This window comes from Helianthus annuus, chromosome 4, assembly GCF_002127325.2.
Source record: "Helianthus annuus cultivar XRQ/B chromosome 4, HanXRQr2.0-SUNRISE, whole genome shotgun sequence".
NCBI lineage: Eukaryota > Viridiplantae > Streptophyta > Magnoliopsida > Asterales > Asteraceae > Helianthus > Helianthus annuus.
In genome coordinates, this window is record NC_035436.2 from 49,213,708 (window position 1) to 49,240,343 (window position 26,636).

At 37.2% G+C, this 26,636-nt stretch overlaps 3 protein-coding genes and 1 long non-coding RNA gene across 30 annotated transcripts; 3 read left to right on the forward strand and 1 right to left on the reverse strand.

The window, feature by feature from the left end:
• Positions 1–1,247: 1,247 nt before the first annotated feature.
• Positions 1,248–5,307, reverse strand: LOC110936386. Of its 17 annotated transcripts, none has more exons than XM_035988890.1 (10): positions 5,192–5,307; positions 4,503–4,843; positions 4,362–4,435; positions 4,219–4,293; positions 3,575–3,737; positions 3,201–3,319; positions 2,824–2,876; positions 2,561–2,610; positions 1,575–1,633; positions 1,248–1,463 (listed from the first exon to the last, which is right to left on the reverse strand). In XM_035988890.1, exons 5-10 carry the CDS (start codon positions 3,593–3,595, stop codon positions 1,403–1,405), a joined length of 363 nt encoding a protein of 120 aa, XP_035844783.1. In that variant the 5' UTR covers positions 3,596–3,737; positions 4,219–4,293; positions 4,362–4,435; positions 4,503–4,843; positions 5,192–5,307; the 3' UTR covers positions 1,248–1,402. The 17 variants fall into 17 exon arrangements, 7 of the variants coding, with proteins under 7 accessions (XP_035844783.1, XP_022034450.1, XP_022034448.1 ...); XM_022178758.2 differs by having other exon boundaries at positions 3,575–3,743; XM_022178756.2 differs by having other exon boundaries at positions 3,575–3,782.
• On the forward strand, positions 5,088–9,780 carry LOC110936385 (protein RCC2 homolog). Its single transcript, XM_022178753.2, has 15 exons — positions 5,088–5,467; positions 5,564–5,625; positions 6,018–6,085; positions 6,877–6,998; positions 7,099–7,204; positions 7,298–7,349; positions 7,444–7,561; positions 7,647–7,677; positions 7,788–7,811; positions 7,897–8,021; positions 8,110–8,191; positions 8,274–8,396; positions 8,483–8,536; positions 8,866–8,935; positions 9,029–9,780. The coding sequence occupies exons 1-15, from the start codon at positions 5,281–5,283 to the stop codon at positions 9,584–9,586; spliced, it is 1,782 nt and encodes a 593-aa protein (XP_022034445.1). The 5' UTR covers positions 5,088–5,280; the 3' UTR covers positions 9,587–9,780.
• A 1,584-nt stretch (positions 9,781–11,364) lies between these two features.
• On the forward strand, positions 11,365–13,991 carry LOC110936384 (60S ribosomal protein L7a-2). Its single transcript, XM_022178752.2, has 7 exons — positions 11,365–11,443; positions 11,523–11,564; positions 11,668–11,869; positions 12,897–13,066; positions 13,164–13,292; positions 13,537–13,629; positions 13,717–13,991. The coding sequence occupies exons 1-7, from the start codon at positions 11,441–11,443 to the stop codon at positions 13,846–13,848; spliced, it is 771 nt and encodes a 256-aa protein (XP_022034444.1). The 5' UTR covers positions 11,365–11,440; the 3' UTR covers positions 13,849–13,991.
• A 3,498-nt stretch (positions 13,992–17,489) lies between these two features.
• LOC110936382 lies at positions 17,490–20,468 on the forward strand. Of its 11 annotated transcripts, none has more exons than XR_002589944.2 (6): positions 17,490–17,738; positions 17,830–18,033; positions 18,158–18,505; positions 18,777–18,824; positions 18,917–19,330; positions 20,151–20,468. It is a non-coding gene; the product is annotated as an uncharacterized LOC110936382 (long non-coding RNA). The 11 variants fall into 11 exon arrangements; XR_004891076.1 differs by having other exon boundaries at positions 18,158–18,311; positions 18,443–18,505; positions 18,777–19,330; XR_002589947.2 differs by having other exon boundaries at positions 18,158–19,054; positions 19,203–19,330.
• The last annotated feature ends 6,168 nt before the right edge of the window (positions 20,469–26,636 follow it).

A 26,636-nucleotide genomic window follows, 5' to 3' on the forward strand; every position in this document is an offset into this window, starting at 1 on the left:
TTAGGGATTTAAGTGTAATAAGTTTAGGGGCTAAAAAATAAATAGTGTTTAAAAGACCAAACTACCCTCATTTTAGGGGCCTTTCTATAAAAAAAAAAAAGGTGTGGAAAAGTTCTTATTTTTTGGGTATCTTAAAATATCTCTCTCTCATGCATTTTCAACATATACATTTTCAATGGCAGGGAATAGTGCTTCTGCCATTGGTCAAAATGGGCGGCCGCCCCCTCTTTTATTGGACCAACCATTTTATTATTTTATATCCACTTTAAAATTACGGTTTTGCCTCCAGTTTAAAATTACGCTTTTCTCCCAACTAAAAAATATAATCATCCTTTTGCCAGCAGCTCAAAATTACGATTTTGCCATAGGTTCAAAAATTACGCTTCTACCCTCAGCTTTTTATTTTACACCCGTTTTAAAATTACGGTTTAGCCCCCACTTTAAAATTACGTCTTCGCCCCCAGTTCAAAATAAAATTATGCTTTTGCCCCCAGCTCAAAATTACGATTTTTCCCTTGGTGCAAAATTACGATTTCACCCTCATTTTAAATTTACTTTTTTGCCCCAGCTAAAAATAAAATTATGCTTTTCCCCTACCTCAAAATTACGATTTTACCCTCGGTTAAAAATTATGATTTTCCCCCACTTCAAAATAAAAATACGACTTTACACCCAGCTAAATCGAAAAGATGATTTCGCCCTCTGTAAAAAAATTACGCTTTTACGCTCAGCCAAAATTACGTTTTCACCCCAGTTCAAAATAAAATTTTGTTTTCCCCCCCGGCTCAAAATTACGATTTTACACCAGTTTATTATTTTATATCCACTTTAAAATTACGGTTTTTGCCCCAGTTTAAAATTACGTCCTTGCCTGCAGTTCAAAATAAAATTATGCTTTTTCCTCCATCTAAAATTTACGATTTTCCTCAGTTCAAAATTACGATATCACCCTCAATTCAAACTTACGTTTTTTTTGCCCCTGGTGCAAAACAAAAATACGGTTTTCATCTAGTTAAAAAGTAGGATTTTACCCTCGGAAAAAAATTTTGATTTTCCCACAAGTAAAAATAAAAATATGACTTTGCCCCAGCTAAAAATCGTGTCAAGGAGTTGCCTAACACTCTTTTTACCTTTTCTTTCTAGCAAAACTATGGTACTGTTTTTTTTATTTGGTTAAGAATTATTCGACCATTGCCCCGCAATACGGCAAGGCAACACCTAGTTATAATATATAGTATAGATACGTATAAATAATACTTTATCTATATGGGAGACCAAGATTCAATACAACTAGAATTTTTACCCGCCGCGCGTTGCGGCGGCGTAAAACACAGCGTACAAACTTAAGCAACTGATTGCGATTTTTTATTATACAATGAGAACCAAAATTATAGTGTGCTTTTCATGCTTTGATTGATTGCCACTGTAGTTGCCGCCTGCCGGTGTCATTTCTAGTAGCATTCCTAACAATCAAAAACAAGGCTATATGTTGGTTAGTTTCAATCTAGTTATGTGAGAAAGCAGATTCGCTAGTAGGGTAAATGGTTTCGCAGATTGGGTTCATTTAAGCATACCTTTGTATTCGGAGACGGATGTTGAAGTGACAAATAAGCTCTTTACGGCGACCCTTTCGCTATTTAGATAAAAAGACATCTACAAAATCACTGAAAATCCACCACCACCGCCAGCCCTTTGCCCACCATAATTTACCATGTCTACTTCAGAATGCACTTAAACTAAAACTAACTCAAATGGGTTAAAAGAATAAAAGTCACCTAAGTGTATTTTCATTTCATAAAAACTCTTAAATCATTTCACACATACATATCTTGTTTTGCTACATGTTTGATAACCGTTAACATCTATGGCCATACCATCACGATCAAATGGATATTCATAACAATAAACATGATTTGAAAAGTTAATTAACTCAGTTTTAGCAAAGAATTAAGCTGGAGGGTGTGGTTGGAGCCCCCTAGGGGCTTTATCAGGCCACGTCAGCGCCACCTAGGATCCACCTCAGCCATGGAGCCCCCTTTAATTTGATGGTGTGGATGGAGCCCCTTATTAAACAAATTAAAAAAAAAAAAAGATTTCATTGGTTTAAATCAGGTGGCCCCCTTCTATAGCGCCCCTTCTCCATCGTTACCATGATGGAGCCCCTCCTATAGCGCCCCCCTTTAAATCCGAGGGTGTGGAGGTATAGCGCCTCGGGGCGCTATAGATGATGAGTTGGAGAGGGTGGCGCCCGTTACCAAACCAGCTCAACCCTGTATAAATCTATATACAATTCATGTAACTACAAAATTCAAAAAGCAAACTTAATTTCAGTGATTAAACTGCAACAACAGATTTAAACGAAATTTCGATAACTTTATGAATTAGGCACTATAATCAAAGTTTCAACATCTGCATATAAAAAGGATAAGAGTCAACAATCTATTCTTGTGAATTTTACTAAGAGGTTGACAAATAAATCTAAGTATTGCATTAATATTTATATTTACATTTCAAGTGTAAATAATATGCAATTTGGAAAGAAAGAACCTCTGAACCTTACCTTGCTTGCCAAATTAGTGTACTTGAAATCTAAATCGCTCGTCGCAAAGCCTGAACATATTGGGAAAAGAAAAAGGTAGAGCATTAACTCATAAACTGCAACAGAACATATATATAATCAAAATGTAATGACATATTTGTATGCGCTTTGGAATGCTTAGGGGCATTTAAAAAAACCATGATTCAGAAACTTGTATTAGATATAAATATATAGCCAAACTGATACAGATGATTACGACATATATTTTCAAGAAAACAACTTACAACTAAGGGTAACTTTGTAATCGTTAGTTAGAATTCCATGTTTTGAAAATAACCTGAAAAGTTTATTTTGTTAATTCAACACATTCAATATGGCCTGATCACATATTACAGTTGAATCAGGTTGGGTTGACATGAAACAATTTAACCGCAAAGTTATCTTTTTTTTTATTTTATATGTTACTTCAATGGTTTAGATGCAGTTTTAAGCATCTCATGAATATGGTTCTATATTTTTCTAAATAAAGTTTGATGGATATTGGATATGACTACCAAGATGCATTACGAACGATCATTCATTCATTCAAATCTGGATGAATCAAAAATGAAAAAAAAAATCACTTAAAAATGCAATTTTGTATCTGTAGTTCTGTACATACCTGCCATATAATACCACACACTTGGGCATCTGATTACTGGTATTAGAAAGAGGAATCCTCAGAAGGTTGCTAGCAAGCTTGGTAACTGCATGCATCTTCACATCACAATTTCGAACCTCCTATTGTTGTACAAAAGAAATTGTTTAAATGAAATAACTTGAAACCATAAGCCCTACATAAACCACGAAATTTACTGAAAAATAAAAATGTGAAAGGAAGCATCTCTAAATATTAAAGATCGGAGACAACTACGGTTATCACCAATCAAAATCAAAACGAAACAGACAAAATTTGCCACAAAATGGTGATAAATAACATTAACCATAACAGAGGTTTAAATAAAAAAAAACCCATCAAAGCATTTTCTTGAATACCTTACATACATAGCGCATCATCGTAAAATAGTAACCTAAATTGTCAAAGCATACTTGGCAGAGTCGTAATCGCCTAACGAAAGCCTTCGAGTTGGTCGTGGTTGTGTCGAGGGCGTCAAGTTTGAGAGCGGAGTAGTGTTGAGCGTTGTTGCTTGATGCCCTTCTGAGACTTGAAAGTTTAAAAAGAAACAGTCGATTTTTTTCCAGCCTAATATTGGGCAAAATATATTTTCATAAATCACAACTAATTTGCAACAAAACCAACTTTATAACTAGCTTTATAACTGACATCTTATAATTTTATGATGCTTTCGACCCGTTTGACCCATCTAATTTAAATAATTCCTTTGGACTCTTGATATCAACAATCCAACTTTCTCACTTGATGTTTGCATTGTCAATAACTTATTTATTGATTCTTTTAAAAAGGTAACATAATGGATGAATCATGTTGACCCCTACAATTTTAGGTTCAATAACAATATTGAAAAAGGCATGCATCATATATATCCCTCTTTAATCCCAAAATTCATCATTCCAAATCCACAATCCAACAAATTTGACAACTATACTCGAATAATTGTCGGAATCATCATCAGTAACTTGAAACAATGAAAATGAGTAAAGAGCCCAAAAACACTAACCTTTGTGGTTATCGATCTACACTGGTGTGGAACTCGCCAGAGACTCTAAATCGGTGAGCGGAGCACCTACGGTTACTGAATCAACACATATCATTAGTTTAAGAGCCATGTGACCCCGACCTAACTGTAGCTAGAAGACGCACATCTGAATCAGGGTACCCGAACTTTGCCGGACCTTCACCGGAACCCTAGCATCATCTCTCCGCCGCTCAAACGCCTTCAAAGACACCGATCTTGGTTAAAAAAACGACATGCAAAAGAAAAGAGGCTTACCGAAGACTCACCGGAAAATATGTCGGAACTAACTCGTATGGCAGTTGTCTTCATCTCCGTTGAATCTGTTAACCATCGGTGCTCATTAATCAGAACACCATCAACGCCGCCGCCATATGAGGTCATGGCGGAACCCTAGGTTTGCCGGACAGTTACCGGCATCGCCGGAGAGTTCCTCGCGAGACAGCTGGTTTACACGTCGGCGCAGTGGTGAAGCGTACACAATGGAACCACCGTCTCCACCCCCTTCTGTGACGCCTGGAACCACCGTCTCTCCCCTTTCTGTCGCTCTCTCTGTCTAACCTTATGACCATCTTTGTAGGCAACTGAAATTACGAAGACACCCCGTGTACTGTTCAAAGCGTTACTATTCATTAAGTTCAAATTTTAATATATAGGAAGATATCCGATTGTTTGTTATCAAAAACCACAATCACTAAAATATCCAATATTATAATCAAATAATGACAACACATAATTCAACTTCTCCATGTACATACAAAAACATGGAATATGGTACTATAGTAGTGGCCTAGTGGGCCATACTCCATATCCACCCAAATCCATCTAAGAAACAACCTATGGAACATTATCCAAACAAACCCTAATTCAAAAAGGCGGGAAAATCTCACTGGCAACAACTCAAAAACAAAAAATATTGTTTTTACAAAAATGAAATAACATTGGAAATGAAACAAACCTTCTATATTTAAAGACTGAATACATTTCCTGTTTTCAAAAGTTAGGGTTTCAGTAACCACAATTCTGTTTCCGGCCATTTGATCGGAGATGACGACGGCGACGGCGGAGAATGAGAAGAAAGAAGAGGTGAAAGGCGGAGAGTTGTTGTTCTGTGGTGTGACTGAGTGGGACGACGTTGGCCGCCGTAAGGGTTCATCGGAGCTTAACTTGGTTTCTCCCACGCGGCTCCGGCCACTCGTCGGCGTTGATATTCGTTATGTTGCAGCTGGTTGTGGTGAGTTTTGTTGAGTAATACGTCGCCGTTTTGGTTTAGAATGATTTTTTTTTGTTTCTAGGGTTTATGTAAATTTTTTTACCTTTTTCTGTGTAGCGGCTGTACATTGTGTTGCACTGGATGTTGATGGACGTTGCTTTACTTGGGGACGCAATGATGTAAGTTGGTTACATTTCTAGTTCAAATTGCTGTAACAAGTTTTTTTTTTTTTTTTTTTTTTTTTTAAATTATGTTTTCTTTTTACTAAAAGCTTAAGTACTAAACTTCATTGTGAAAGATTGTTGTAACAAGATTTTATTTTATTTTTATTATATGACCAAAAGTTGAAGTACTAAATTTTACTGTGAAAGATTGTTGTAACAAGATTTTTATTTTATTTTCTTATATGACCAAAAGTTGAAGTACCAAATATTATTGTGAAATATTGTTGTAACAATATTTTAATTTTATTTTATATTTTTTTTGTTGACGAAATGTTTAAATACTAAACTGCATTATGAGAAATTGAAGCTAATTTTGTTGTTGTTTGAAAATGATTGCGTGTATGCAGAAGGGTCAGCTTGGACATGGAGACCGGGTTCGACGGGATATGCCCACCATAGTCTCGGCGCTTGCTTCGTGAGTTTTTATTTGGTTTTTGTGCACGGATTTGTCTTAGACCATGTGTGGTGGCAAAGGAATTGGGCGTTTTTTGCCCCATGATGCCTAACCACGCCCACCACACTGCCCCCCTAGGCGTTTTCTTTCAAAAAGTGGCTTGGGCGTTTCATTTAAAACGCCTGTTGATCAAAAGGTTAATTGACTGGGCCAATAGGAAATTTGGAAATAGAAATGAGTAATCATTTGGAGCATTATTGGGCATTATACCACTATACTCATTTTAAACTGATGCCCCATAATGCCCCAATGCTGACTGGATTGCCACGTGTCGCTTCATGCCCAAGGGAGGGACATTAGTTTTAAGCCCCACTACACATGGTCTTAGCGGTTTATTTTGTGAGATTGTGTTTTAATCATGTGGGTGTGCAAACTTAGGGTATGCTTGGATGTGTGTTTTGAAATTGATCATGTGATATTGAATAATGAGAATTAGAATATACTTAAAAGTATCTTTGAAAGTTTGGTAGCTTATGAATCTTTAATTTTTTAATGATTTAGTAGACTAAAATAAAAATATGACGAAAACAACATTTTTTTTTTTGTAAAAAGAGGCAAGATGTTATAGTCTGGATAAGTTTATTATCCAAAACCTATCATTTTACACTCAAATTTAGTCTAGATTATCATCTAGATTGTACCTTTAATCTTCAACGGTATCCGTTTTGACCCATTACCAAATCCATGCATTTTGCCACTTTTAATACTCAATAGTCAGTGTTTCTTGATTTGTTTTTTTTTAAATATTTCAGGTACAAAGTTGTTAAAGCAGGAAGTGGGAAATCTCATACCGTCATAGCAACCGAAGATGGTCTCTCTTTTTCTTTTGGTTGGAATAAACACGGTCAGCTTGGTACAGGCTCAGCAAAAAAGGGTGAGCTCATCAAACTACTTGTTTTATCGAGACCACAATGTTTAATTATTTAACCCCTAAATAACCTGATAACTAAAGCAGAATCTATTTTCTTTTGTAGAATTTGAGTTGGACCCGGTACGCTGTTTGGTAACTGAAGTCACAAAGGTTGCTTGCGGAGCTGACTTTACCGTTTGGTTGACTTCTGTTGAAGGCGCTTCTATACTGTATGGTGCACATATTTTTGTTCATAATGTTCATTTGCTATATGTCAAATTAGACCAAATGTAACTTGAATTTACGTTGTTTATGGCTTCTAGAACTGCTGGACTTCCACAGTATGGTCAACTTGGACATGGATCTGACATGGAGGTAACGTTTTTGCCACAGTTTTCTTCGTTTTAGTTATTTTCATTAAAAATTATAATGATTATGAGATCATAAATTTTTTTTATTTTATTTTCAGTATAATACTAAAGATAGCTCTGTTAAGCTTGCTTACGAGGCACAACCTCGCCCCACTGCAATAGCTTCTTTTGCTGACGAAACCATTGTAAACGTGGCGTGTGGATCAAATCATACAGGTTTTTAACTTTTTATATTAATCTTGTTTGTTTTTTTTTATTTTTTTTGTTATGATTCTTCTGTATCTAACGTGGTTGTGTTCAGTTGCTGTGGACTCAAAGGGCTACGTTTACACGTAAGCTTTCTTGCACTCTTGTTACCAAATATTGATGAAATGAAAGTTTTTTGATGATTAATTGATGTGGTTCTTCTTTACTAAACATTTGCTTCGTAAATTTGCTCTAGGTGGGGCTTCGGAGGATATGGAAGGTTGGTACTTCTTATTTTAAGTCCCGTTAGTAACTTACTTTTTTACCGTCCCGTTACATTTAAATTTCCTTATACAATGATACAGGCTTGGACATAGAGAGCAAAAGGACGAGTTTACTCCTCGTCGTGTTGATGTTTTCACCAAGCATAATGTTTTACCTCCGGGTGCAATCCTTTCTGCTGGTTCTGCAAATTCTGCTGTTACTGCTGGTACGCGCTTTTGTTATTTGCTTCTCGGACACAATTTTTGGTGATCGTTTACGTTCTCTTGGATCGAGTGGCAAATTTGTAATTTCAGGTGCAGGGCAGATGTACATGTGGGGCAAGATTAAGAACACCGGTGATGATTTGATGTACCCTAAACCGCTCATGGATCTCAGGTTTCCACCTTCTTTTCAACTAATTTTGATGTCATGGCAACTTTATGGTTTTTAATTTTATTTATTTTTATCTGTTTTTTAGCGGTTGGAATGTACGGTGCATGGATTCAGGCTATATGCACCATTTTGTTGGTGCTGAGAGCTCGTGCATAAGTTGGGGGCAATGTCACTCGGGTGAACTTGGATATGGGCCCCACCAGCAGAAGTATGTTACTTTTCTTATTGTTTCGTTGTTTGTGTTTTTTCTGTCTTCCAGCGGGTCCAAATTAATTTTGTGTTTATGAGTTGCAGATCTTCTGCAATCCCGAAGAAGGTAGACGCCCTTGAAGATATGCATGTTATCAGGTTAGTTAGTACTTGGTTAAGCTATGTGATAAACGTATCATGTTTTATTAACCTAATAATTTGAGTGAGATTTTTAATTCGCCTCTAATTATTTCAAAAAAGAAATGTTATTTGTGGTCATTTTATTGAATAATTTTAAATTTATTGAAATTTGTCAAATACTCGAACATCTGATTTAAGTTATTTTTACAATTCCAAACACTATTTTCTACAAACCTGTTTCTAAATTCTAGCTATCTGATTCTAAGCATCACACACGCATTTTCAAAATGTGCATACAAAACACGTTAATGTTTTTACACCCGTGTGATTATTATGTTATCGTGCAGTGTTGCATGTGGTTTTGCGCATTCTTTGGTGGTTGTGGACCGAACAAATGCCGGTGATCAACTTGATCAGGTAAACCGAACTTGTAACTTAGAATCATTTTATTCCAACTATTTTTAATTTTTTTTTTAATATTTACTGGAATACGTCACTGGCTCTGTGCAGCTTGAAATTTATGATGGTGAAGGCGTCGAAGAACCTAGGGCGGAACCATCACCCGCCAAACAATCAAAAAAACGGGCTGCTGCTGCTGCAAAAACATCCAACAAGAGGAAGCAATCCAAAGAAGCTTCTGATCTAGAAGACGAAGAGGAAAACAACAATGAAGAAGACGGTGATGATAGTGACCCAGAAGCTAACGCTGTTGCTGAAAAAAAGAGTAAAAGAGGCGGGAAGGCTGCTGGCAGAGGCCGTGGAAGAGGCCGCCCTCCTGCTGCCAAAAACATCCAACAAGAGGAAAAACGGGCTGCCGCTGCAGCAAAAACATCCAACAAGAGGAAGAAATCCAAAGAAGCTTCTGATCCAGAAGACGAAGAGGAAAACAATGAAGAAGACGATGATGATAGTGACCCAGAAGCTAATGCTGTTGCTGAAACAAAGAGTAAACGAGGCGGGAAGGCTTCTGGCAGAGGCCGTGGAAGAGGCCGCCCTGCTGCTGCCAAAAAGGAGGATAGTGGAGCTGCATCGGCTAAGAGAGGAAGAGGAAGGCCAAAGAAGGCATGAGCTGACCTTGGGGTGTAAGTGGTTTATAATGTATCGTGTTCACTAACTTTGTATTCAGATTCACTTGGTATGTGGATCGAACGTGAGCGAGCTAACGGTTAGAGGATGATTCTCTTTTTGTAACGTTGAACGCTTTTATTAGTACGTTTATGGAACGTTGGTTTTTGGAAGGTTCATCAGGATCTCTTTGTTTACACCCTGGTTGGTGGTACATGTAGCGGTTGATGGTTTGATGGTCTATTGTCGTGCAAACTTGAGTTGTAGCCTACTGGACAAGCTTACGTATGGACTGTTGGTTCATATGATATCTGATATGCTACTACATATATTTGAAATTGGATCTTTTGTCATGCCAATAATGCATGTTGCATGTTTGTTTCATATTATGCATCATTGATAAATTTATTTGGTTCCATAGGTTAGTATGTTTCAATTAGTCCCATCATGCTTATGTCATTGCGACAATAGGAGTGATACCATATTACCATCCATGACGTATGATCAGTCTACAATGTCTTCTTTTATATGCTTTGAGAGCATCTAACCACTATGATACTTGTTTTATAGAAGGCTTAGGGTGAAGGGAGTGGTTACCTATTTGGAATAGGTAAACTCCTCATTCACCCAATCAGACAGTGCTATGTCAATTCACCTAAATTGTTTACCTAATGCTCAAAAACGTTGGCGGTGGTTTACCTAATGGGGTTTAGGTAAACTATGAAAAAAAAAAGAAAAAAAGTGTGATTGGTTGAGAAGGCATGGATCCCACCACACACCTATCTCTCTCTCCCCGATTCGGTAAAGGTTCACCGATCATCCATGTTTGCCTAGCGGTAAACACAGACAGTGGCGGTGTTACCGCTCGGTAAACCGCTTTGCCACTGTGTTTACCGATCCACTCCGTTCACCTTATGAGCCATCCATATGATGTTTGTATAATTGTATATATATGTTTTGATACTTAGAATATTTTACACACTTTGGTCTAAAGTCCTATACACGGTTATGATACTTATTTTAGGATTATGCGAGCTTGATGAGTATTCCTTTATGATTTAAATGTTCTTTTATCTGGTTCGACCATTTTTGTCATCTTGATGCATTTGTTAAATAGGTTATCTATATGTTGAGATACTAGAAGGAAAAGAGTGTAACAATTCTACAAGGGAAAGAGTGTAACAATGGTAGCATATAAATTGAAATTTAAAATTAGTAATTTAATCCACTCTTGTCCACTAGGGATGCAAGCAAACCAAGCCAAACCGAGCTAAGCCCGAGCCTTTCACTACCGGAGCTTGGCTCATTAAGCTTTGCTGAAGCTCGAGCTCGATTCTAGCCTAGGTTTTTGGGCTTGAGCTCGACTCGTGTATAGAAATTGAAGCTTAGGATCGGATCAAACTAATTTGAGGAAAGTCTTAAACAAGCCAAAGCTTGGCTCGAGCTTGTCTGCACCCTGCTATACCTTAAATGAGCCAAAGCCTGACTCGAGCTAGACCGGATGTTAATTAATACTTAGAAATCTAAAAAAAGTTTAAATTAAAACTAAAAAGATAAACAAGACTCGAGCTCGGGCTCCATAAAACTACACTCCTTTTGAGTTTTTTTATAGATCCGATCCCGAGTCGTGAGTGGCTTGCAACTACCATTCTTGTTCCTATACGAGTGTGGCCTAGCCCAAACATACCAATAACCTCAACTCTAAACGGGCTTCAGGGCTCAAGAAGCCCAGCCCAATTCATCAGCCCAACACACATGAAACCCTAACCTATCAAAACCTCATCTTTCTTATAAACAGAAAAAAACTCTTTTCACCACCGCCGTCTGCAGACCTTCTTCAATCTCAAGCTTACAACAATGGTGAGTGCCCAATTTTATCATTTTCAATTTCATTTACTTACTTCTTACATTTCACTAACATAATTTCAATCGACTGAAGGCCCCTAAGAAAGGAGTAAAGCTAGCAACGAAGAAGAAAACGGTACGATCTCTCAACACAACATTTGTTAGGGTTTCTGTTCATGTTCAGTTTTAACTTTTAATTTACGATTTAAATTTGAATTAACGCTGTTGTGGTGGTTCAGGAGAAAGTGGTGAATCCGTTGTTTGAGAAGAGGCCGAAGCAGTTTGGAATCGGTGGAGCGTTGCCGCCGAAGAAGGATGTGCATAGGTTTGTTAGATGGCCACAAGTTGTCAGGATTCAGAGGAAGAGGAGGATTTTGAAACAGAGGTTGAAGGTTCCACCGGCTTTGAATCAGTTCACTAAGACGCTTGATAAGAATCTAGGTATGTGTTGAAATAGTTCATCATTTTGATAGTTAATTCATGTTTTTTGTGGATTGATTTGTTTGTGAATGTTGAGCCTTTAATAATTGGTTGTTTGTTGGTGTTGTAACACCAAAATGAAATATAGCTGCAAGTCTGATAATGAAGCATGTGTTGATATTGATTTAGAGTTTAGGTTTGCTTGGTTTAACTACTGAATAATAATGATCATTGCTCTTAGTCATTGTTGAAAGTTTTGTTCAAGTTTTTATAGGAACTTTAACTAATTTTTATTGTTTTATTTATTTATTTATTTATTTATAGGTTGGTTGTTAACTTCTATTTAGAGAAAATAGATGTTTAGAATGTTTAAAAATGGCTAACTAGTTACAAATTGGGTGCTTCGCTTGCTATGTTAGTGTTAAAATGCTTTTTGGAATGCAACTGTATGTCTGTATTATTTTTTTTAATGGTTTGTTTCTCTCGCACTTTGATAAGACCATGTGTAGTGGGAGGGAGAAGACCCTTGGGCATTTTGCGTCATGTGGCGGTCGAGTCAACATGTGGGCATTATTGTAAAAGGGGTGTAGTGGGGATATCGGCATTGTGGGGCATTACGTTAGAAGGGGTGTAATAGAATTAAATAAAAAAACCATCAAAAAATTGCTATTGGCCAAAGAAAAATTTGAAGGCGTTTAAAAAAGCACGCTGTGGCAACTTTTTTTTTTTCAAAAAAAAAGCCCCCTGGGGAGTTTAGATGGTGTGTTTGGGCGTTTTTTTTGGGGAAAAAAAACGCCAAAAACCCCCAGTACGGGTGGCCTTACAAGTTATGAAAACTCCTAGACTGAATATTTGCTAATAACCTCTTTAGAAGTTAAATAGTGGTTGATTTTTGAGTGATGTTTTTTGTTTGGCTTTTTTCTACCTGTTTTAAACTGTTGGAGTGTAGAAGTATATTAGAACATGTAGATCAAACAATTTTCACTAGTTTATGATTACGCGTATTTGTTTTAGCAGCTGTTTGACATATCTGTTTTTTTCCATGTAGCAACCAATTTGTTCAAGATGCTGCTCAAGTACAGGCCCGAAGACAAGGCTGCCAAAAAGGAACGCCTTTTGAAAAAAGCTCAAGCTGAGTCTGAAGGAAAAACTGTGGAAGCAAAGAAGCCTATTGTCGTGAAGTATGGTCTCAATCACGTCACATATCTCATCGAGCAGGTTGGCTGTCACATTTTTATTTATACGAAAGTTTTTATATAATGTTTACTTTAATTTGCCTTGTGCTAACCTAAAACCTTTATTTTGTTATTTCCAGAACAAGGCACAATTGGTTATCATTGCTCATGACGTTGATCCTATTGAGTTGGTTGTCTGGCTTCCTGCGTTGTGCAGAAAGATGGAAATTCCTTATTGCATTGTAAAGGGAAAATCTAGACTTGGAGCTGTAAGTTTTTCTTATATAAAATGTTTTTATTTTATTATATTTTATTTGGGGCAAAAGGGTTGTTTAGATCAGTTCAATTATACTTTTATAATAGATACTAAGCAGATTCAGCCTCTACTTTTAAAAACATTCATATAGACATAAAAAATTGTATCAACTTTGGGCAGTAGTTCAAATTTTACATATATACCCATTTATTTTTATTTACAATTTATTATATTAACATGTTTTTGTCATGAATCAGATTGTTCATCAGAAGACTGCAGCAGCTTTGTGCTTGACTACAGTCAAAAACGAGGATAAAATGGAGTTTAGCAGGATCTTAGAAGCTATCAAGGTTCGTTTCTTTCCATTAGTTAACTGTTTACTTAGCTTTTAAGATGATCAAATAAGTTTAAACTGGCTTTGATCTTTCTTGTTTTAGGCCAACTTTAACGACAAGTATGACGAGTATAGGAAGAAGTGGGGTGGTGGAATCATGGGTTCCAAATCTCAGGCGAAGACAAAGGCGAAAGAGCGGGTTTTGGCCAAGGAGGCTGCCCAGAGAATGAATTAGACAATCTTTGTTATGTATTGCATGCTATATTTGATATGTTGGAGGGCCTTGCATTTAGAAACTTCTGTTTTTAGAACTTTATTTGGTTGTTTGATACTTTTTGAATTAAAATATTTAATGCTGGAGTTGCTTGTTTCAGTTTTGATCGAGTTTAGTGGTGCTTATTCATCATTTATTATTAATAACTACGTAATTCTTTTACATAATATTTCACAATAGAAAGATATTTATTGCATACCAGATAAGAAAATACTGTATTCATAAAACTACAAAGCAAAATCGAAAACAATTACCAGATAAGAAAATACTGTATTCATAAAACTTTTTAGCTGATTACAAAGCAAAATAGAAAACAATTAAAGATAAGAAAATGCTGTATTCATAAGACTTTTTAGCTGATTACAAGGCAAAATAGAAAAATTTTAACAGGTAAGGCTATGTGGTATGGTGATGGTCTTTCCTTGGAGAATGATTCGTCACGTAGTCATGTAGACTGGGTGTGAGAATGAGGCAAAGAGGATGGAGTTAAGGAAATTGGGGATAAGCCTAAAATGTATATATGTATGTGCTGTATGTATAGGTGTGTGAAAGAGGGGTTTGTCCTGTAGTGGACCGTCTCCATCGTCCATATCTCGACGATCTTGACGCTGCCGGTGTGTGTGTGTTGGGGGGGGGGGGGGAATGGAGGGAGGACCGGCGCCGGACCTAAGACGTGAGGGCACGAACCCCCATACCGTCTGGCCTAAGAAAATACTGTATTCATAAAACTTTATTGCTGATTAAAACGTTATAATTAGAAATCAATGTTGGAAAAAAGATAATATAGTAAGTACGGAGTCCGCAGATTATTTTTCTAAAACTAAAAGAATGCACGGGCAGTGTGGTGAGAAACACATATATTGTCAAGAGTGATATCATACGTTAATCTATTTTATCAACCAAATGATTTTTGGTTAACTGGTTTTATTTATTTGTTAAAATTTTTGGTTTTTGATTTGGTTTGGTTAATTTCGATTAATAACCAAACAAATCTGATGTTTAAGTTTTTTCTTAGAAACACATGAAATGAATATATATAACATCACATGTGATAAAGTTATAAAAATTAAAAATGTATGAAAATATGAATTATTCGTTTCGGCTAGTTTTGGTTTTTCAAAGGTACAAAAAAAGCTGATGAACAATTTTTTTTGTTAATTTGGTTTTGGTTAATTTGTTTATTGGTTAATTTCAGTTCGGTTTCGCCTGCCTTCGATTCATTTACAGTTAGAGGTGTACAAAATCTCCGAATATGAAAGCAACCCCAAAAATAACGCAAAACCGATTTGATGGGAAACCAGATTTTTTTTGACCGGATATAACTCGGCAGGATCCGTCAGATCCAATGCGAAATTTAAAATTTTCGACCCACCGGATTTGTTCTGGATCTTCTCGCATCGGATCTAATCCGGATTTTTTTGGATACGGATACGAATTTAAAAAAAATCCAGTTTCTTATATTCTCTGTGAATGTTATTGAGTTTATTTTACCCATGTATTATTTATTTGCTTTATTTTTTTTACCTTATATTGTAAAAAACTATAAAGATGAAGTTTGGGAAGTTTATTTTAGTTATTTATTTATTTATTTATTAATTTTATATGTTTTTAATGAATTTATGCTATGTAACTATAGGGGCAATCTTGACCCAAAATCTTTCAAGTGGGCCAGTTTGGGTTGATTTTATAATTATATGGGTTGGTTTGGGTAAATATTTTAACTACATGGGTTACAATGAGTCAGTTGAGATTTTATCTTGTTATTTTTGGGTCAAAACGAGTCGACAACTTTAAAGAAATGGGTCGACGTGGGTTAGTGCCTTAAAGAAACGGGACTGGTTTCGGATTGGAATGGGTTTTGGGCCAGCGCAAGTATTCGCATGAGACGGATTACGACACGAAACGAGTTTTGGATCGGACAGGTTCAGTTCGAATTGAGTTTCGGGCCGAGACGGGTTTCGACACAGGGCAGGTTTTGGATTGGAACAGGATTGGTTCGGCTTGAGCCGACACGGGTTTCCGCACGGGACGGGTTTCAGAGCGCAACAGGTTTTGGCCCGACAAGAGTTTCCGCACGGGACGGGTTTCTTTTCGTTTCGTTTTTTTTTTGTTTCAATCTGATCGGTTTTTTCGGTTCCGGTTCGGTTTTGATTTTTTGTTTCATTTTTTTTGGGTTTAGTTTTGGATCGGTTTTGATCTTTTCAGGTTTTTTTGGTTTCGTTTCGTTTCAGTTCGGTTTTGGTTTTTGTTTGGTTTGTTTATTCGGTTTCGGTTCGGTTCGATTTGTTGTTTCGTTTTGATCAGTTTTTTCAGTTTCGTTTCGGATCGGTTTCGATCTTTTCAGTTTTTTCTATTTCGTTTCGGTTCGTTTTTTTTGTTTCGGTTTTCAGTTTTGATTTTTTGTTTCGTTTTGACCGGTATTTCCGGTTTCGTTTCGGACCGGTTTCTTCCTTTTCAGTTTTTTGTTTCGTTTTGGTTCAGTTTTCAGGTTTTTGTTTTGGTTTGGTCGGGTTTCGTTTCGGTTTTGATTTTTTGTTTCGTTTTGATCGGTTTTGATCTTTTCAATTTTTTGTTTCATTTTCATTTTGTTTAATATTAGAAATATGAAAAATTTGGATTTTTCATATTTTATTGCCCTAGACTTGTTAGTCGGTTTCGTTTCGGTTTTGGTTTTATTGTTTCGTTTCATTTTCGTTCGGTTTTGAATTTTTCATATTTTTTGTATCGTTTTAGCTTCGTTTTTTTGGTTTTGTTTTGGTCGGGTTTTTTTCGGTCTCTGTCTCGACTCGACCGAAAGGTATATTAATGATGAAATCATGTTTTTAGAATTGGCAACCCGTTTTGACACGAAACCCATTTCGAACTAGACCCGGACCCGTTTGGACACAAATCCATTCCAACCCGGACCCGTTCTGACCCGACCCAAAACAACCCTATTTTAATTTGACCCATTTTGATCCTAACCCAGTCCAACTCTAACCTGTTCTGACCCATGACCTGTTCTGACCCGACCCAATCCGTTTGCCAGTCCTATACATAACCAATAAATAATTTTAAAAACAGATAACATATGAGTTTTTTAGATTAATTTATATATCTATTTGTTTTATATGTTTTTTAAATCAAAAAATTGGGTGTATATGATTGAGTTTTGTGGACCTTCGATCTGAATTTTCACAATCCGGTTTTGACCATGCTTTGACTTTATCCGAAATGGATAAAATCCGATATGGTTTAAAAAAATACGGTTTGGAGTTGTACACCTCTAGTTTAAGTTAAAGCTTCGATTATTGCTCACCCTAAACACTAAACACTATTAATCAACTAAGATAACAATTCTTTTAATTAAAAAAAACTACAATAAAATTATACTCAAATGAAATAGAATAAACTGCTCGTATTTATGGTATAATTTTTTTAAATATAAACGTATGAAAAAGTGTGGCCGTTTCAAAATCGTGAGATAGTTAATAAAAACAATAGGGGAAAAATATAATTACTAATTAATTAACCAAAATCTTCCTATATATTAAAAAACTAAACGTAATGAACAGTAATTGAAGGCTATTTTTGTAAATTTAATGCCAAATCAGTTTCAAAGGTCAACCAAATACGATGGTCAGCTTTAGAACCCGGTTGAGAGAATCAGATAGAGATAACGCTGAGAGACAGACAGAGAGCGATGACGAACCTTCTCGCCGGCGTCAATAACACTTGACGACAACGAGTTCATCATTGTGGTGGCGGCGAACATGGTTTTTACCGGAGAGTGACGAGGTATGTTCGATCAGTTGCTGCCACAGCTCTGACAATGACGGCGGTCAAGCGGTTAGGGTTTCGATCAACTTCCGGTAAGCCCTTTTCTATTGCATGTTCACTATTTTTTTAGATCGGTTGTCACTGAACCTTAATCCGGCGTCTAATGTTGATCTGATGAGTAAGTAACGTCTGCTGAGGTTCCGGTGAACGGCCAGGAGAAGATTTCAATGAACGGGTAAGCACACAACCCTAATTATGCGTATTGCTTCAGTGTGACGTTGATGATGTTGTGACGGTGTGGCTGTTAGGGTTTGTTTGCCCTAATAAGTCGTTCTCGAACCCTAGCTGGAGATAAGAACCGATGATGGACCAATGAAGATTGATAAGGTAATTTTAACTGTTTATGATTGTTTGATGATGGCTTTAATATTTGAATTGTGAATTAAGTGTTTGATTTGTTGTTTTTATGGTAACTGGATTGTACTAATTAGGGTTTGTTTGAATGGTTTAGGTTTAGTTGGTAAGAGTGGGTCGAAATGGAAGTTATGGAGGAGTTCTTCGGTGGAAATCGATTCGGGATGGAAAGGGTTTAAAGGGAAGTACAGGGGAGTGGGATCGGATGGGTCGCATTCGAGATAAAATCTCCCGTGCAGAAGAGGCAACAGGTTGAATGGGAAGTTGCATGTTCTATGTATATGGCATTGATTTGATCTTTGAATCAATGATGATTTGCAGTTGTTCTCATTTTTTTGTTGTTGAAAAGGAATTTTACATTCTATTTTTGATATGTTTGTAGCCACCAGGAACAATATATGCTTTGAAGATTCTGAGCTTCAACAGCTAATGCAGGAATGAACATGTATGTACTGCTTTAATGTTTTTTTAGTTCTCAACTTTGTTAGAGGTGAAGTGGAATTTAGAAGACGCAAGTGGTGCCGGTTCGAGGACGGCACCCACTTTTTTACTTCTTTTTGTTTTTTCTACTTCCCTGATACACGACAGAGAAAGATAAGGATATCAAGATCACTGCTTTCTGTTGTCTGCCTTCTTTCAATACTAGAAAAGCCCCAAACTACTCTATATATTTGTTGCCTTTTCCCGAGTTATTGATTTTGCTTATTAATTACAAGATATCGCCCATACCGATCCGCTACATTTGGTTTTCACCAGCATTTTAGGTAGGTTTTTATTTCTGGAAATTGTGGGACACATGTTTTAGGGTATATATTCCTCTTCTAAACTTGCCACATATATTCAACCTATGTGCTAGCTACCATTGTTCATGGAATAACGCCGATAGTTTGGACAAGACAGGGGGTTACGGACAAAGGAGGAAAGGTGAAAAGAAGAGTAAGAACGATTGAGGAAGTTGAACACAAATGTTTTTTCGCCTCTCAAGCACCTGTAGGTATTTGTTTTGTTTTTACCTTTGCAGTTTTTATGAGTTGGGAGCTGAATTAATTATAGGAAGTGTTTTCTTCGTGCTGGATATGTGCTACGTGAGTTTGTAATGGTTTCTAAGAGGCATGATCTTTTTAATCGAATTTCCATGTCAGAGTTTGTCCAAGTCATATTTTGGTTTATTATATGTTTGGAGGCTCTTTACCCGGTCATAGCTAGATGATTCCTTAAATCTTTACCAAATGGTGGGGGAAAAACCAAGTGAAGCCTATAAATATTCACTGTAAGTATTTTAGAGGTGTTTATGATTTTTGAGTCCTGGTCCTGTTATAAATAGTTTAGTTCAGTGTGCTTTTTTTAAGCTTATGAAGTTTTTTTTAAAGCTTATAAAATGGTGTTACATGTCTATATTCATAATCATTATAAAAGCTTATAGTATGTTACATAAATAGTCCAAATGAAATAATGTTATTATCTTCTATTAATATATTTGCTCCTAAAACATTGCTTAAAATTGTTGTTTTGTTAACCCAAGTACCCAGAGTAACAAATAAATAAGCCAGCTTAACTACGTTTGGTTGACTTGAAATTTTTGCTGATGGTCTCACTTTTCTTAAAAATTAGCTTCATAGAATCTAAATATTATAATCACGTGAGTAGTTTCAGTCTCTTTTCTTTTTAACTATTTCCTACTTTTGCTGGTTTGAAATGTTAGGAAGCCCAAAGTCCACATTTAACTTCAAGTTCACCATAGTTAAAGGCCTTTAGGGTTTTAAGTTAAAGACAATAATTTGGCTATTTTGTTCCACTGAATATTGTTATATTTCAAAGGCGAACATTTTAAACTTAAAATCAAATGGTTAAGTTTTTAGATGAACCATGGTCAAGTTACATCAAGTGTAGAATAGTGGAGTTTGAGGTCTTTGAATGACTTGGTCAATGACATGTAGTATGAACTCATTTAAATTAGTTTCAACACTTCGTTTATTTGGGTTGATGTTGTTCTTGATTAATTGGTTGTTTCAATTCTCTATGCTTGAAGGCACATAAATTTTAACATCTTATTTACAAAATATTTTAATAAATCACATTATTAAATGCAGGTCCTTCCTGAAACTATGGTGTTGAAGAAAGGACGACATGATGACACAACTAACTAAAGCACCGACAACGCTGTCGAAGAAAGGAAGCTGCATCCAAGATCCGCTTATTGTTTAATGTAAAAGACTTGATATGTAAACACCAAAACTACTTAACTGGACCATGGGGAAAGTCCTTTTGATAACAAGTTTCTAATGTTCCGCCGCTGTAAGGAAAACACAAACGTCTCTCGCGCAATGCGCGACATCGAAAACACACTAGTTTGATTAAAGATAAAAGATTATGTAATTAATTTTTCAAAAAAACTAATTTACCTTTTGTATCTTATGTATTCAATTAAAATTTGTACATATCTTAAAATATCCTTTATCAAATGTGTTATAATTTATAAGGGGAAGAATTAACTAAAAAGTGGATTTTGTCTAAGTAGCCTAAGAAGGATTGTGATGATAACATGTGTCACTCCTTATAAGTATGAAAAATGGACATTTTGGTACTAAAACATTTTGGACCTTGTAAGTATGAGTGTGAAAATGACATGTGCCACCCTTTTTGTTTTCTAAAAAATACAAAAAAAAAAAAAATCAAGCACAAAAAATCCATGTTGGACCGTGTTCCGACCCTAAACAGTCAGTTGAGAACGTTCATCTTCACGTACGAAGGCGGAATCAACGTAAATGAAGTTACACAGCTTTTCCTATTCAATTCCTTCTCTTTTATTGCTTTCTGATGTAATTTTGACAGAGTTTCGTTACAGCAATGATGTATTGCAAAATACATACTTTTATCGTGTATAGTTTGTATATTTTATCGTTAATTTTAGTTTAGTTTAGGTTAGAATTGCGTGCTATTGATCTTTATTGCGTTTTCCAGGCCTTGATACATAAAAATGCTGGAATTGGAGCAAAACCGAGCTGGAATGTCGAATGTCAAGTCCTGGAATCAATACACAAGGTGTTAGAATAATTTTCAAGGATTTTGGAGAGTTGAACTAGCCTTTGGAAGCAACATTCTGTGAAAAAGTCCCACTCGCGTAGCGCTAGGGTGACACCCTTACCAGTCGCGCTACGCTACTGCCACAGTTTGATTTTTCGTTGACCTGGGATGCGCTGGTGTAGCGCGAGCGCATAGCCCTTATCAGTCGCGCTACGCGACTGATGCAACTGACGAGCCTGAATTGCTGGATTATTAGGGTTACGTATAAAAGCTTAATTGATCATCATTAAACAACAACACACGAACCAAGAACCCTAGGGCGAATTCCATAGCAGATTTTGAAGGTTTTCGAGGCATTCGAGCTTGCAAGAATCATAGGATCGAAGCACGGAGCGTAGGAAAGAAGATAACTCGGGTCTTACCTCCCGTTTTCACTATTTTCGCGTTTTGTTACTTTAATCATGAATTCTTGTTTTGAAACTGATTTGTTTTCGTTAGACATGATGTTTCTTGGCTAGATCTTCGTAACTACCTAGACTAGATGATGGTTTAATTATTGTTTGGATCTTTTAAAGGTTTTTATTTGTTAGACTATGGATTGATTTCTGAAAGTAAATTGTTCTAGATTTTCTGATTTGGTGCTTATGCATACTTGACAATTGTTTTATAACTGCTTGTTACTTCATATGATCCTTGGTGACGGTCTTTATCACGTAATAGGGTTATATTAGGGTTCTTGATTTAGGTGAGTGTCTATATCACGTTATAGATCATTAATCCTTTAGGGTGAAAACGCGTAAGTAACTTTAGAAGTAATATTTGGTAATTTAATAAAATCAAGTGTTCTGCTTAGCTTGTCGCTGAGAGGCTCGAGTTAGTTATTAGGTCGCAGTGTAATATATATCTAAGATAGGTTTTGAGAGAAGTCGATCTTATTTCCCTAATTGCATTTGTGTCTAGTAAACCAAGTCAGAACCTAGAATTGCCTTAGATTATCGCGCTGAGAGGTAGATAGTCATATTAGGGCACTTTTAGAATCGTTAGAGGACTGAGAGGAAATCTAACAGTCGGTAATCATAACAGCCTTGTAGGGTTTCCTAGGTTTCTTCCTGAGAAGGGTCGGGAAGTCTTAGCATTGAAATACCTTAAGGTTTAGTACTTAACGATCCCGGCTCCATACAACAAATAAACCGTTAGAAGTCCATTCATTGTCAAACCGGATTCATGTCTAGGTAGTCTTTAAACTCATCTGAATTAAAACCTTAGTTTTTCGTGCGTGCTTTAGTTAAATTTTAATTTAATCACAATTTTAGGATTTTAGCAAAACCCCCCCCAAACACAATATTTGTTAGTCGTGTCAGTATTTAGTCTTAACTGAGTCGTTAACGTAATTCGTAGAGTCCTTGTGGGTTCGACATCCGGACTTACTTTTCTGTGCTAGAATCGACCGGTACACTTGCCGGTGAGTAGTTTAGTCTGGTTTAGGAGTCTAGATTTTTATTACTTGAGTCTTAATTTAGGGTAATTTTAGTTTAATTAGTTGAACTACTTTTTCCACATCAAGTTTTTGGCGCCGTTGCCGGGGATTCTTGGCAATTGCGTTAACTGCTTTGTTTGGATTTCAACTGATATCGTTACGTGCTTTTTGTGTGTTTGTGAGTCGTAGGAGTCCAAGTACTTTGAGTATCTTTTTCGTATTTCTTTGAGTCTTTTATTGGAGTCGTTTTACTTGTTTGTTCTTGGTTTTGCAGTTCATGCCCCACACGCGTTCGCAGGGACCAGTGAAGCCACCAATTGACAAGTCTTCCGTCTCCACACCAATCCCTCAGGTTCGAAAACCCCCAACTTCATCTTCAGCCCTTTCTGACTCTACACTTCCATCTAAACCACCGAACTTCGACTTTACCCCTAAGTCATCACCCCACAATTCCCCACCACCCTCCCGTCACCCTAGTCCACCACCAGTTCACCAAATGGCCGAAAACCAAACTGTCCACCAGCGTTCCACCGCGGGTTTTACCGCAAACTCACCCATCACCCTCCCTGAAATCACCAATGATAAGTCTTGGCAAATTCCTTCATACATCATGACTGCCATTAACAACTCTTGTCAGTTTCACGGATCCGGGCCTTTTTACCATCCCGTGCTTGTTTGGGAGTGATACCGAGTGTAGGGCCCTAGCCGACCTAGGAGCGAGTATAAACCTAATGCCATATTCTTTGTATGAGAGGTTAGGTCTAGGAGAGTTGTCACCTACACGCATGTCTTTGTCGCTAGCCGATAGGTCCGTTAAGTATCCACGAGGCATTATTGAAAACCTTCTAGTCAAAGTGGATAAATTTGTCTTCCCCGTAGACTTTGTCGTTCTTGATATGGAAGCCGACGAAAAGGTTCCCATCATTTAAGGGCGCCCATTCTTGAACACGGCTAAAGCATTGATAGATGTTTTCTTAGGCACAATTACACTTAGAGCGGGTGAGGAGTCGGTAGTCTTTGACGTGAGTACTACGAGAGGGTCGAGTGAGAGAGTTGAGGCGATAGCATCGGTAGAGGAGAGTGAGAAGCAGGAGAGAGGTGAGAATAAGGTGGTAAGTGAGCCGAGCTTAGAAAAGGTGTTAAAACCCAAGTGTGGGGATCCACCTGATAGGAGAATCGAAGAGTTGGAAGAGAGAATGAGTACGTTAGAATTTAAGATAGAGAAACTGAGCAAGGCTCAGTGTGGGGATAGGTATAGAGATGATATGTTTAGATTCACACCGTTTGATGACGAGTTGAAGGAAGTTGAGAGATCTGGGAGAGATACGGGTGATATGGGAGATGGTAGTGCTACGGCCCGTACGAGTTGGTTTGGAGGTGAGCTCCACTTAAATGATCCTCCGTAATTTTGTGAACAGTTGTGATTATTTGTAGAGTTTGTATATTGAGTCGTACTTTGTGTCGTGTCGTTAGTTAGGTTGGTTTAGCGTCGTTTGCGTCTTTTTCGTGTTTTTGTGTCTTTTGTGTGTTTTGTCTGGTGTTTTGCAGGTTGCATCACCTTTACGTGGCCGAGAATATCACGCGGGCAGCATCACAGTGTTGTTGCTGTTGTCTGCTGTTCAGGCGGCCCGCCTACGATTCATACATATATGATGCGGACCGCGCGGGTAATAAAAAAGGTGCCTGGAGTTTAAGTTGAAGCGGCCCGCCCCCACTTGCATAGCACACCCATGCGGGTCGCGAGCCCACCAGAAAATGAAACGGGCTGTTTAGCCCAACATTAGTTCATCCAGTTACCCACTTCGCCATCACCATTCGGTTCGGGTCGACGCTCAGGTATGTTTGCTTGCAATTGTTGTTGTTGTATTCTGAGTCACTGTTATTGGGTTTATTACCATCTTAAGTGTGGGGAAACGGGCTGCAAATCTTTACACGTAAAAATGTGATTTTTCACCACATTTTCGACCCGTTTCCCGTTGCATCCACACTTTCGTCAGGTTGGGCACTGGGTTTGTTCGAGGACGAGCAAAGTGCAGGGAGGAGGTAAGATGGTAATTTGGTTGTGTACTTTGAGTCTTTTATTTTGTACCATGAGTCTAAATTAGTGGTTCTTGAGTCGTTTTTTTTTTTTTAGAGTCGGTATTGCTTTGGTTTGTGCTTGTTTTTGGTTATGCAGATTAGAATATGTACCACCCGTACGCAATCTTCATCCGGGTGAGTTTGGAGCTGCTATTCGAATATAAGGCATTTATCAAGCGTACCAGTGTCAGAGTCAAAGCCGATCGCGACCAAAATGCTATACGATCGTGCAGGATGGGACGAGAGATTTGGAGCATACGCATTGTTATTAATCAGCTAAGTCGTTTCCCGTGTATTTTTGTATTTATTTATTTATTTCGTCTTTCGTTTTAGTAGTTGTTAGGTAGTGTCGAGTCGTGTTTTCGTTCTTGCATTAGGGACAATGCAATCTCTAAGTGTGGGGATGGGAATGCATGTAAATAATCGAGTCTTAATTATAAAAATTCAAAATCCAAAAAAATTAAAAAAATGAAAAATACAAAAAAAAAAAAAATTTGAAAAATCAGAAAATGTCTTTCGAAATAAAAAGAAGTTTGCATTTTTGAACGGAAAATGATAGAAAAAAACAAATGATTGCTCGGGTTTGAATAATAATAATATGAGATCATAATAAATCAAGCTTGCGTCTAGTTAGGGATATGTGGGTAGGCCCGGGTTTTGTTTTTAAATCCCTTTGAGTTAATATACCTTAATTGTCGGTCTGCTAGTGGGTTCTCGCCTGGGAAATATGGGAAGCTAAAACTGGCAAAAATAGTATAAGGGGTGCCGTTATAAGCTAAGATGGTTAGAGTTTTTTGTCATATCTCGCTGAAAAAAAAATAAATAAAAGTGAGCTAGAAACTAAATGAAAGTAACACAGGCCTATGTAATCTGTGGTTGGGGATAGCGACTCTACAGCCGGAATGCCTCTGGGATGTGTGAAATCGACTTGCCGAATAAAAGTACCGAAACCTATGTAATCTGTGATTGGGGATAGTGACTCTACAGTCGGAATACCGCTGGGTTAGGGAAAGCATCGTCTAGACTCATGATTTGAAAAAAAAAAGAAAGAAAGAAAAAACAAGCTGAAAAAAAAAAATTAGATTTGATGTCAAACTCTCTTTATCTTGGTATAAAACGGTTAGGAATTGGTCAAATGATCGTTCTTTTAGCCCTATAAGCTTGAGTTGGGAGTAGGTGGACTGTTGATTCTAGTGTGAGACCCTAGGTAGACTGACCGCACTTGAACTAAATCTACATGATAAGGGTTTAGGATTAAATTCGGGTTTAAAGTGGATTAATATATCCGCAATCGCAGCTAACGCAAGTTTTGGTTTTAATTAAGTATAACTATGATTTTCGGCCCGAGTGTTTGTTTGTTTATGATTCCGTTGCATAATTCTTTTTCGGGGACGAAAAAAGAGTAAGTGTGGGGATATTTGATGTATTGCAAAATACATACTTTTATCGTGTATAGTTTGTATATTTTATCGTTAATTTTAGTTTAGTTTAGGTTAGAATTGCGTGCTATTGATCTTTATTGCGTTTTCCAGGCCTTGATACATAAAAATGCTGGAATTGGAGCAAAACCGAGCTGGAATGTCGAATGTCAAGTCCTGGAATCAATACACAAGGTGTTAGAATAATTTTCAAGGATTTTGGAGAGTTGAACTAGCCTTTGGAAGCAACATTCTGTGAAAAAGTCCCACTCGCGTAGCGCTAGGGTGACACCCTTACCAGTCGCGCTACGCTACTGCCACAGTTTGATTTTTCGTTGACCTGGGATGCGCTGGTGTAGCGCGAGCGCATAGCCCTTATCAGTCGCGCTACGCGACTGATGCAACTGACGAGCCTGAATTGCTGGATTATTAGGGTTACGTATAAAAGCTTAATTGATCATCATTAAACAACAACACACGAACCAAGAACCCTAGGGCGAATTCCATAGCAGATTTTGAAGGTTTTCGAGGCATTCGAGCTTGCAAGAATCATAGGATCGAAGCACGGAGCGTAGGAA

Bases quoted from the DNA above. Each gene is read 5' to 3' on its own strand.
- LOC110936386 (XM_035988890.1), bottom strand. From the start codon at position 3,595: ATGATGCGCTATGTATGTAAG. The intron at 2,611-2,823 runs GTAAGTTGTTTT...CAATATGTTCAG, and splicing joins TTACAAAGTTACCCTTAGTT to GCTTTGCGACGAGCGATTTA. The intron at 1,634-2,560 runs GTAAGGTTCAGA...TTATCTAAATAG, and splicing joins ACACTAATTTGGCAAGCAAG to CGAAAGGGTCGCCGTAAAGA.
- LOC110936385 (XM_022178753.2), top strand. From the start codon at position 5,281: ATGACGACGGCGACGGCGGAGAATGAGAAGAAAGAAGAGGTGAAAGGC. The intron at 7,562-7,646 runs GTTTTTAACTTT...GGTTGTGTTCAG, and splicing joins GTGTGGATCAAATCATACAG to TTGCTGTGGACTCAAAGGGC. The intron at 8,397-8,482 runs GTATGTTACTTT...TATGAGTTGCAG, and splicing joins TATGGGCCCCACCAGCAGAA to ATCTTCTGCAATCCCGAAGA.
- LOC110936384 (XM_022178752.2), top strand. The intron at 11,870-12,896 runs GTATGTGTTGAA...TTTTCCATGTAG, and splicing joins GACGCTTGATAAGAATCTAG to CAACCAATTTGTTCAAGATG. The intron at 13,630-13,716 runs GTTCGTTTCTTT...TTCTTGTTTTAG, and splicing joins GGATCTTAGAAGCTATCAAG to GCCAACTTTAACGACAAGTA.